General features: G+C 39.2%; 1 protein-coding gene across 3 annotated transcripts in view; it reads right to left on the reverse strand.

Moving 5' to 3' along the window:
- Nucleotides 1-12,368, reverse strand: part of MTMR10 (myotubularin related protein 10) — a 35,707-nt gene that overhangs the window by 22,895 nt on the left and 444 nt on the right. For 2 of the 3 annotated variants that reach the window (XM_064668295.1, XM_064668296.1), the window contains exon 2: nucleotides 12,299-12,359. In XM_064668295.1, the coding sequence (XP_064524365.1) occupies nucleotides 12,299-12,359 (61 nt within the window). Of the gene's footprint in view, nucleotides 1-7,761; nucleotides 7,781-12,298; nucleotides 12,360-12,368 lie in introns of those variants that run through there. The other variant, XM_064668297.1, reaches the window with a different exon arrangement.

Genomic DNA, 12,368 nt, shown 5'->3' on the forward strand with positions numbered 1-12,368 from the left:
TATAAACAGATTTTCAGGTGATTTCAAAAAAGAAAAACCAGAACACAAACACATTTCAGAGTTTCTACTGTGACTGTCTACTGAAGGAGACCAATCATTTTCCTTTGCAAAACAGAGATCTAAATGAAGAAAAAAATAAATTATGCTAATTGGTCTGGCATAAGTCATACAATAAAAAAGCACATAGGCAAATGAGACTGATGACAACTTAAAAAGCAAAAGTAAATCACTACAGATAATGTTACTTTTTAGTTCTGCAACAGAGGTTTCTGGAAGCAAAACAGCAATTCTTACTTCAGGAATTTAAAGTGGTAATCCATTTTATCCCTGTGTAGGACTTTTGCTTCTGTCATCAGATGAACCACCTCCAGCTGCTGCTGTCAACCATAAATAGTGTGGGAGTGGAAGTGTGTTCCAAGAAAAGTGTAATTTCATACTGGCTGTAGGTTTCTGTTTAAAAAAGACTAAGGACTAAAGATTGCTGAAGCCTAATTTGCTCATAATAGGTTGGGCATATTTAGTCCCAGTTGCCTGAAATGCAGTCTCAGAGTGTCCCGTGTTTTGCACGAAAACAGGCAGTTCTTTGGGTGGCTGTAAGGGCACAAATCAGTTATTTGTGTCCAGTGAGAGTGAACATAGCTTGAAATAAGCTTCCCACCTGTCTCCTGATCCAGAGAAAGTATTTTCCTCAGGTAGTTCCCGCTGCAGCCAATAACCAGACGTTCAAAGGACTGTCTTTAGCATCCTCAGACGCTTGAGTAGAAATGGACCTTTTGCCAGTTCCTGCACATGCTCCTCACCCTGAGCTATTAAACTCCACTGTCCTACTGGCTCTCTCACCCCTAATCCGATTAGGGATCAGCATGGAAGTCACTAAGAGCAGCAGCAGAATCCCTGCTTCTAGTTCAGTTGTGATAAACAGCTACAAAAAATCTCTTGGACTAAGTCTGTAGCCCTGAGCTGTCAGAATTATGCTTGAAGATGTCAGGAGACAACTTTCATTGACCTGTGGTTATCATACACACACATAATCTATGCCAGAAGTGGCAGGAGTAGTGAAAATGCTCTATAAGCAGATATGCTGGAGCTTTAAAGCCTTTTCTCAAACACTACTAAACTGTGCTTAAATAAGCTTTTGAATTTGAAAACAAAAAATCTGATTCTGACAGCTTCAGTACAAATAGTTAAAATTCAGCCAAGTCCACAGCAACTGAAAACAATGTTTTATAATGGGGTACATGAGAATGACAAGCCCTACTTCTACTAAACGCTGCAATGAATGTTTCAATACTTCTAGCAGGGTCTGGCCTGAAACTTCTTAATGCCCAGCATTTCTTCTAGTAAGCCATTTACTTAAATAACTGCAAAAGCCCAAACCATATATTGAAGTAATTTCTCCTCACAGTTGGTGTTAAGTCTTCAACTATTCAATGTCAAGTTCTCGGTCATGTGTCTATGAAGCTTCTCCTCTCCACAAACTGAGTGCTACATATTTTTTATTCTGCCCTCTCAGTACTGCCAGTGTATCACAGCATTTCTAATAAAAAAATATGGAGAGTTAAATACACCATGAAATGAAGTGCAACTTCCATAAGTATTTTTTTGGTATAACATTCTCTTATCTGTTATCAAGTATAATATTGTTTAGTATCACACTCTTGCTAAAAGCACAAATTACTATTACCAAACTATTCCAGTACTTCATATCTTTGATGCTACAATACATACAAATATCTTCATTTTGAATCTACTACAGTTTAAAACTTGCCTCATCATTCTCTTACCAAAGCCAGCCCTTTTTACTTTCCTCCTCCATTCCTTAGAATTGTGTGGCTACACTGCAACATGTTAATACTAATCCTATTCCAGTGCACCTTCATTTAATCTCATTTCATCCAACAAAAAAACATTCTGGATTTTTTGGCCTCACTTCTTCCTTGCTCTCAAGTTGGCAGCCCTAACAGAGAGCTGTCAGTTTTGAACCTGAGGATTATGGTGTGCCAGGACAGGGAGTGCATGCACACAGCCTTCACCCGAGGGGCTGAAACATTTACAATGAAACAGGAGAAAGTTTGCAATGCCAATTTAATAGCTGCACTTTCCAAACACCTCTAGAAACTGACTTTTTTTTAATGCAGGTTTGGAATTTTATATTGGCCTGTCTTTTATCCCTCATTTGGACATCTCTAATGAGCAATATAAAAAGATGTGAATTAAGTCAAGTTTATGAAAGCAGTAAACAATGTAAGTAGTAAGTGTAGGACTTGCACAATGAAGCTTTCTTGTATTTGCAGTTGAGTAGGTGATTTTTCTATACAAGTGTCAACAACAGAGTTATTGAGAGAGATTACACTGCACATTTCTACAATGTAGCTGCTGCTTTTTTCCAGTAAACAGTCACGAGCTGTTCCAGACAGCAAACAGCAGTCAACACTTCCATGTGACTCCAAGAGTCAAAGAATGATCTCAGGCGACAAGAGCCAGTGTGTTTAAACTCTGACAGGAAACCAGAAGAAAATTTAGAGTTGCCACCCTTACATATAAAGCCTAATCATTTTTAATAAAAATATTTCTACACTGAATACATGAATCAGAAAAATAACACGAGACTGAAGAATCTGTCTAGTTCGTAAACCCTCCATTAACACACAACATCAAAATTGTTCAAGTTCAGAGAAATTCTGCTAAATCTCCCAAAAGCATGTGCAATCTGACTGGTTCGTATTTTGGATGTTAAGAGAATTTGTGGTATGTATCTAATCCACCATAATGCACTACCATCAAAATAAAAATCAGGCAGCAGGGCATGGGAACACCCAGGAACTGGAGCCAAGAGGGGCAGGACTGAAGGTGCTGAGTGCAGGGACCAGCAGGAGGGACCCACAGGTGTCACAGCTGGGGAGGGACCCACAGGTGCCACAGCTGGGGAGGGACCCACAGGTGCCACAGCTGGGGAGGGACCCACAGGTGCCACAGCTGGGAGCAGCAGCACCCTGTTCTCCCCAGCCTGAGGTCACACTGAGTCTGGGCCAGGCTTTACTGCAATTTGTTTCCTCAAAATTTGAAAACACTAACATCCTAAAATAAAGGATATTCTGCACCATTTTCCCCATAATATTTTTGTAACTTTTGGTGCTGTGCCACACAGGATCAAGTTTAATTTTTTTGTTTATCTTATGAAGGTAGCAATTTGTAACTTATACGAGGAACTCTGGATCTGATACCTGCATAAATACAGATCACACAAAATATCTAAAAAATTTGCTTAGCTTTTTTGTGTATTTTGTTATCAGTCACAGGGTAATCAGACAATAAGAAAATCTGATAGATCTGAGAAAATAAGAAAGAACTGCCAGAATTAGCACTGCTTTAGAACTTGTATATAAAAATTTTCCTTTTTTCTCTAGAGGCAACACTCTGGATTCTTTACAGCAGCAGGAGATGCATAAATAATCCTCTTTCACCTATATGGTCAGTTCTTATGTTTGCTGCTTTAAGATTCTGTATTATCTTAGCTTCGAGTTCAAGAAACACACCAGCAAAAAAAGACACCTCAAGCAATTAATACTAATAGACAATCTTTTTATCACATCGAGAACCTGGCACTTGCTAGAGGCAATGAACGGCTGAAATCATGCTCCATAAATTAATAATGCAGATGCTACATGCTCGGTAAGTTTGCAGGTACCCTACATGTTGCTAAGGGAACTTTTCCAATGCTGCACTAGAAGCACAAGAAGAGATTTAGCAGCATATACTTTCTTTAATGAACATTGAAGCTCTGTGGGTATGTTTGGTGTATGTTCAAGGTCTGATAGACATAAGGACAATAGAGGTTATTAAGTACTTTCTGCAGTCATATAATTTCTACTTAAATTAATAAAAACCTAGCACCTAGTGGATACACTTAGGAAACAAAACCCGTTTCTCATTTATAATGCTGATAGTGATTATACCCAATTAAGACAACAGAAAAATAGCTTGTTTACGTGAAAGATAGTCTTATAAGCTCACAATAGAAAAGCTCAAGTTAATTCAAGTAGCCATTTAACCATTAAGACTGGACAATAATGAGTTCACTTGTAGCATGATTGGCAAATAATTAACTTCTGGAAATTCCCGAGTAAGAATTTCCAATAAAAACTTCATTAATAAGTAACTGAAATCTAGAACATTTTTACCCATTTAGCTGCTCTCTTGCAGAGAGAATACCAAAACTGTATGAGTTTATTAGTATGCAACAAGCATTGAGATGTAAATGTCTCTAACCCACTTCTAAATGAATCTTCTGTTCAGTGTACTCAGCCACTTCCAAACTTAAGAAAAAAGTATTTGTAAGCTCATGAAAAAATTGTCTTTTGTCTTTTTTCTGATTTTCATGAGCTCTTACAATGTATTTAAGGTATGTAAAGACAAAAAAAGCTGCACACTATTGTAAATGTCACCTGCCTTTCCCCATAACTATTTTTCAATATTTTCATGATTAAAGAACAGACTACATTTAATTTTCTGTACATCTGCAGAAAGCAAAAAAATAAAAACCAAGTAAAATGTTGTTCCAAAAGGACAGCTCAATTCTGTGATATTTGGGGAATGAAAAGCAATTCGGATATATTCTATTTGCATTAATTTTTAATAGAAGAACCTGAGATTTCTGTCAAAGAATAACTCTGGCCACTGCTTGGAGAGTGGTGTGTTTTAAATGCACAGTACCAAAAGAACTTGCTTTGCCAATCTTAACTGAAAATTGTTATTAAAATACCATATACATATATTGCACAGTTTCTCTAGTGTGCTGGCAAAGAGAAAAGAGGAAGAGTATGACAAGAGCTTAGATAAATTTCAAAAATGCTCAGTAAGGAAAAAAGTAGCAAAAAAAGTAAAGGTTTCTGGGTGAAAGTCTTCAAAGATCATCTCTTCATGTCCCATGCATAATAACAGGACTAACATCAGTGTTTGCCCTATAGTGGCCAATCTTTGGGAACCTTGCAGAAGGAAATGACCTGAGAAGATAAGTGCTTTTCTGAACTAGGATGGGATGCTCCACAAAAACCCCCACACACCTCAGAACCACAGCAAAGGACACAAGGAAGTAGAGTAGGCAACAAACAGGAGCTCAGGTGGCAAGGAGGAAACATCCATCAGGTCAGGAGCAAGTCTTTCTGCCAACTAGATCAGAAACAAAGTATTGCACGAGACTAAAAAGCTGCTTACAAAGCAGCTTCAATCCAGCAACTTGTATTACCCCTAAAATAGAAACATTCATTCCCACCTCCAGCCTCATGCTGGCACTGCCATTTGTGACGGTTGCACCAGAGAACTGATCCAGCTGAAAATAATTCTATACATGCATTTTTCCCTTCCTTTTTTTGCCAGTTCTGATTTCATCTCAATTAGCTCTCTGATCTGGCTTGTTCTTTGGTTGCACAAAAAAAGTGTCAGCACCAAGGAGTTAATAAGAACACACACCTGTGGTGAGAAAAATGGAATAATAACCAGCTCCTCTTGTCATCAGTATGCATTGTTGGGCCAAATTAAAATAAACCCTATCACCAAACCCTCCCAACAAAATTTTAGTGATGATTTGGTCAGAGTCTGTAATGTGAACAATAGACAAGCCAGTGAGGAGGGAGTGTCTTTTGTGTTTCGCATATTTTTAGTCTGGCTACATAAACTACAGATTCCCAAAGCCTGACTCTGCCTAAACAATATAATCAGTAACAATTTGAGAGGACTGAGGTTTTCAGCCTGTTATTTTATAACTGTGTTACCAATACAAGTTACAGATGCTGAAATTGTAATGTATTACTGGGTCTACCTTAAATTATGCAGGTTTGGCCTAATAAATAAATCAATACAGAAACATAGGTTTAGAAATTACATCTAAATTTGTTCACTGAAGACTTAATTCATTGAAAGTAAATATAATTGCCAGGAGACAAAAACCCCAGTAGGTGGGTCAGCTCAGAATCTACACTAACATTTTATTCCCTTTCTGGACTTTAATGACTTGTAGCATTAAATACACGTGGGACAGAGTGGACAGACACTAATTAGTTTGGGAATCCTTTGCAAAATGCACATGTAGAAACATTAAAATGTTTAATTTTAAAACAGGGTCATCCTTCTACCTTTAAAGAATTATTTCCATATTGTCCTATCATTAATCTGTTGCACAAAGGAGCGTATATTTGTAGATATTTGCAAATACTTGGAATACATTACTAGTCAGAAATTTTCAGAGATGTCATTCAAGACAAAGAAGGCAGAACAAAATTACGCCATTCAGTAAAACCTACTCCTACTCCAGACTGCCTTGGTAGTACTTATATCATGCCAGTCCTTAAAAAAGCAAAACCAAACACAAAACAAGCAGTTAACTGAACCCAAACCATGTCTGAAAATTTACTTTGAGTCAAACAAACAAAAAAAGCTGTAATAGAAAAAAGCATTTACTATATACTTACTGGAAGTGATGTCTCATTTATTCTAAATATAAGTAAAATGTTTGGTTCATTTTTAAACTTCTTACAATATGAAAAACTGCAGAAAGTTTCAGATTTCATATTCAGAATTCAAAACTCTCATAATTTACTTAAAAACTTTTGGTAATCTTTGTGTAGACCACAAAAAAAAAAAAATCCTATTTTAAAAAAGCTTTAGGGAATTGCATCACTTTCCAAATTGCTATTCTGATTTTCTAATCTGGCCATTTTTAAATGTTGAAAATAATTTCACACTCCAGCATGACACTGTTCCTGAAAACAAACTATAATTACAAAGCTACCTCAGTTTCCTAATCTTACATTCTAACTTTAAAAACGAACAAACTTCCCCAGTAACATTCCAATGGCCAGCCCTGCAATATGATGTCTTACCTGGCTGCACAGTGAGCGCCCTGGGAGCACCCCACAGCACTGGGGATGAGACCCGAGAGATGGGGGTGCTCTGGGAACAACCAGCACCTGCCTCCTCACAGGGTCTGTCCAGGTGCCACCAGCTCTGACAGGCTGGCACGTCCTGAACAGAGCAGCAATGCCTTCCTGGAGAACAACTCTTTCCAGAGCTGTCCATGGGGAAACGCACTGACAGGAACAGCATTCCTGCTCTGGGAAAACACACTGACAGGAACAGCATTCCTACTCTGGGAAAACACACTGACAGGAACAGCATTCCTGCTCTGGGAAAACACACTGACAGGAACAGCATTCCTACTCTGGGAAAACACACTGACAGGAACAGCATTCCTGCTCTGGGAAAACACACTGACAGGAACAGCATTCCTGCTCTGGGAAAACACACTGACAGGAACAGCATTCCTGCTCTGGGAAAACACACTGACAGGAACAGCATTCCTGCTCTGGGAAAACACACTGACAGGAACAGCATTCCTGCTCTGGGAAAACACACTGACAGGAACAGCATTCCTACTCTGGGAAAACACACTGACAGGAACAGCATTCCTGCTCTGGGAAAACACACTGACAGGAACAGCATTCCTACTCGTACAATTGGACAATCCCAGTTTTCCTCTGAGCTGTTAAGGCAAAATGACTCCTAATAGCACGACAGGCAGAACGGGCAGACCTCTGGGGTTGTGCATTACCCTCACGTTCCCAGTGCCTGTTCCTCACCCACCCACCCAGCCCTGGGCATTCCCTGCACACCAGCACCTCTGGGCTCAGCACTGGGACACCACCAACCACAGGAAAATGCCAAAGAAGGGGTGCAGGAGCCCAAAGCAGTAAGGAGAGAACATACCTGGGGAACTAATGCACACGGAGTCTCATCCAACACTGCATTCCCTGCTCCTATCACAAGATGTGTTGCAGCTGCTCTGGAACACATGACTTAATGTACTAAGGAATTGCAGAAAGCGGGGGGGGGGGGAAAGGAAAAGAGCTGGGAGCTAACTTGTAAGAGAATCAGACTCTTCTGAAAGATTAAAACATTCCAGGATCCAATCTTAAAAACCTCCTACAATTAAATTTCTACAGTCAGCTGCCTTTCTAAGGGCACATGTATGCAAAAAAAGCAAAGCAAACCCAAAAAGCAGGTGGCAAAGCCAATTGGCATTATCAGATAAAAGCCAAACATATCCAGTGGCAAAAATCTTGAACATGATACACAATTCCACCTCAGCAGGAGCTCAAACCAACTGGAAAATGTTCATGGGTAATCAAAAGAATGATTAAAGATACAGAGAGGTTCCTTTTTAGGAGCAACTAAGACAACTAAGCTAGAAGGAAGCAAAACAGAGCAGACATATAAGTTTGAAAATCATGACTCGCATGGAATGGAGGAATATGATTTGATGTTTGCAGTGTCATACAAGAACTAGGATTTATCCAAAGAAACTAGATGGTGGTAAGTTCAGAACAAATAGTTTGTAACAGCATATAATTAAATTGCTGAAAGGGTTACCAGATGAAGCTGTGGGTGATAGACGTTTACATGCCTACAGAAAGTGACTGGATAAATTCCTGTAAGACAAACGCAGCAAGAGGAACGAAATATAGTAGCACTGTCTCTGTGGTGCCCTGTGACTCCTCACTTGGGGCTCCCCATGAGGTTACTCCAAGAGGGAAGTCCCCATTCCCCAGCTGCACAGAGCCGGGAGGGCAGGATGAGGAGCTGGGAGTGCTGCCTGTCCAGTGCTCTCTTGTCCCTCTGTGCCAGCAGCCACCACCAGCAAGAGGGTCCAGCTGGCCATGTCCTGCTGGACACCCCCCACAGGTGTGACCACACATCAGGGATGGCACTAAAGTTGACTTCTACCATCGGACTATGAAACAGGGTGCAGACACAGACATGACTGCTTGCAACTGCAGCTCACCACCAATAACCCTTTTACTTGCCTTAACACAAGCAAGCCTTAAGGATAAAAATTACTATCCTAATTCATTTTACTTCTGTAATTTTACTGTATAAACTTTTAAAAACAAAAGCAACTACAACATTTCTAGATTTCTTGTAAAAACTTACAGGTAACAACTACTAACTTAATGTACTAGCAAATTAGTATTCTGACCAACAATTTAACTAATTCAAGTGGACACTAAGATTGGGGAGGAACAATCCTTTTCTCACACTCAATCAGGTGCTCCATTGGTTACATAATTTCCTGCAGAATATCCTGCGTGAGCAACACTGAGGATCTTTTTGCCTGCTCTTGCCCAAACCACAGTGTGGCACTGGTCCCAGTACAGAGCCTGAACTGGCCCGTTCCCATCCCTATGTTGCCCCCTATGCACACTGCCTGGCCACTCCAATCATGCAGACACACTCTGCACTGTACTCCAGTTATGCTGTACAAGGTTTCTGACTTGAAAATGCTACAGACGTGGTTAGGGAAAACAGGCTACAGCTGATCACCAGAACAAAACACACCTTCAGGTTTAACAGCTTCACACTCCCCCAGGGTACACAGGCCAACTTCCTACCAGCCAGGCAGGCACTTTAACAGGCTGGCTGGTAAACTACCTGCTACTTCAGTAATTTTCCTCTGTGACATGTTATAAAAGCAGCTATGCAAACAAACAAAGGGAAAAAAAGGGAAACTGTTACAGGGGCCAACTCTTCAACTAACTCTGAAGCAACAGACGACAGAGCCACACTGGGAAAACAGAACTGCAGAAAGAAAAAGAAAACATCTCTATAACTCCATCTCAAACCTAGATCACGTATTTTGGAATGAAATAATACCAAATTCTATAAAATTACTTGCTTTTCCCTACTGCAGTATCAGTGTTGCCACTCACAACCAAGGCTTCATTTGCTTTAAATATTTGTTACTTTTCCCAACGTACCACCCTCCTCAGGGCATATACTTCCATGGGAATACAAGCTTTTGCTTCAAATTCTGAAGAGACACATCTATTCCTCTGGAGCCCAGAAGAAACTTTAAAAACAAACTCTACAGGTTTAAAGTTAATTCCAGTAAATATTCCTTTTTTTTTTTTTTCCCTAAAAACCTCCTCATTATGTAACTGGACATATTTCCTAGCCTGGAACTCCCTCTCCTAATCTCCACTGCACAGAAATACAAGTTAGACAGCAGGGTATTCAGCTACTTTGGAATTTCAGTTTTTAGTAAGCAAGCCACTCCCTCAAAGTGACTATATTTTAGGAATCAAAAGCTCAATACAATCACTTGCAGTTTCTGAAGAATACTAAAGCCAGTGACTGCTTGTGCTAACGTAATTTAATTCCAAAAGAACTCATTAAAAACTCCACCACTTAAAGAAGCATAACAAACATTCAGCCACTCAGGCTCACCTCTGTCCCTGAGAGCAAAAGCAATTTCACACAGCTATCAAGGATAGGTTATTAGGAATGCCATACTCAAACTGTACTTGCAAGGAAGCGCAAGCCAGCCTTGATATAATTAAATTAACTGGAATTTGGCCAGAAACTCAGGTTATGACAAATCCAAAAGCCAGTCTATCCAACAGTACAATGTGTACTTGTTTATACACTTTTCTACTGCACCATCTGATGACAGGAACAAAAAAAAAAAATGTGTTTAGGCCAGTGCTTAGCTTTAAACACAAAAGTTTCATTTAAGTAATTTAAAATAAGTAATTTCTAAACTCCCCTCCTCCACTCTCATACAGAGTAATTAAAGGATTTTGTCAGAGCTACTCTGTGGCTGTAAGAGCAGTGACTTCTATTATGAAATAATTCAAAGTCACACCTTCCAGTGATATGGAGGTGGAAATTTTAGGTCATATTGTGGCTTCTATACAACTTCGGGCAACTTACTACAAATGTCCCAAAAGCCATTAAATGCTGATATCAGAGACAGTGCACACAAGCAAAATGATGCAAACAGGGAATAAATATAAGCCAGTTGAGAAAAACAAGCTCAGCCAGCACCATTTTAACTGTACTTGGGAGTTTCACAAATAAAGAACGAATCACACCGCAAAAGTTACTGCACAAAGTCGGTTTCTGTAACTGCTCGTGGCCAGGGCCCACAGCAAAAGCAAGATGTGCTGCAGTTTGAGAAAAGCAGCCTCGTCCTGCCTTGCATTTGCTGTGGAATGTCTCAGAGAGGAACATGCAGTCACTTCCTTGTGAGTCAAAGGCCTTGGATGAGTATCAACTGCAACATAACCAATGAGATGCCAAGTGCTAAGCAGAAGTTTTGCAAGTATAAAAACATAACTGTATTTCAAACACCGAGCAATCACAGTAATGTATTTTAAAGTATTTATGCCTCAAGCAAAATCTGTATTATTTTGTTTCAAGAAGAGTCAGTTGTTATTTACTCTTTCAGTTGAACCTCTCCCACAATATTTCAGTCCCTTAAGCTTAAGGTACCTCACTGCACCATATCACATACAAATCAGTACTGCTTAATTAGCATTAGTACTGCTTAGTCCCATATAAAGAAGTGACAGAAAGAATTTTTAAGAGTAAGCTGTTTACTCCTACATCAATGTGTGTGTAAATTCACATTTTTAACACACAATATGAATGAAAAAAAAATGCAGTATAGCATTGTTTTAAAGTCAAAATCACCATTAAAAACCACAAGCCAAATTTATTACTGTGAAGTACAGTCTGCAATGAAAGTTATCTCGAGAACAGTAGATTGTTCCTTTGATATCTGACAAAAGGCTTTTAGAAATCCTCATTGATCAAACCATCATTTACCAAAGATTATTTCTTATTTAAAATATGGTAGTCATTAATTTTTATAAATATATAACGATGAATAATAATAAAAGCATTGCTTTTCTCACCCACACACTAAAAAGACTATTCTGTAGAGGTCTGAAAACACAAATTCCAAAATTACCAAACAGCTGCATATTCAAAAAGAGAACGAATAAAGATGACATTAAAAGTTTTCCGTAGAGAAGTCAATCATACCTACCTACCAGAACCAGAAATTCTATTACTATTTTCCTTTAAAATAAAGGAAGGCTCCAGCCCAGGCTGTGTACTGGGCTCTGCACACAAGTACATGTCTGACTATCTGACAAAAATGCATTTATTAGTAGTCTTCCAAAAGGTGTCAAGAATGTTGAAAAACTTACAGTGGTTTAATTTCCAATGTTCACATTGAAACCAACACATTATTCTACACATACTAAAGCATCACACGGGCAAAATTGCCTATGCATGTATGTAGTGTTTCGGGCAGGTTAGAATAACTTTCTACAGACACAAATATCATCACCTTTTTCTACCCAGAAGTTACATTCCCTCAAGGAGCAATGTCAAGACGAAAACATACCAAAATCAACACCAACAAAGGTTATTTGTCAAATCCCTGATTTACGCCCACCTGGCAAAAGCACTGGTTCCAGCTTTTTAATCCTTGGTTCTGACGCTATGTTCTCTTCAGCCTGGAGAAC

The sequence above is a fragment of the Pseudopipra pipra genome, chromosome 12, assembly GCF_036250125.1.
Source record: "Pseudopipra pipra isolate bDixPip1 chromosome 12, bDixPip1.hap1, whole genome shotgun sequence".
In the NCBI taxonomy this organism is placed as follows: Eukaryota; Metazoa; Chordata; class Aves; order Passeriformes; family Pipridae; genus Pseudopipra; species Pseudopipra pipra.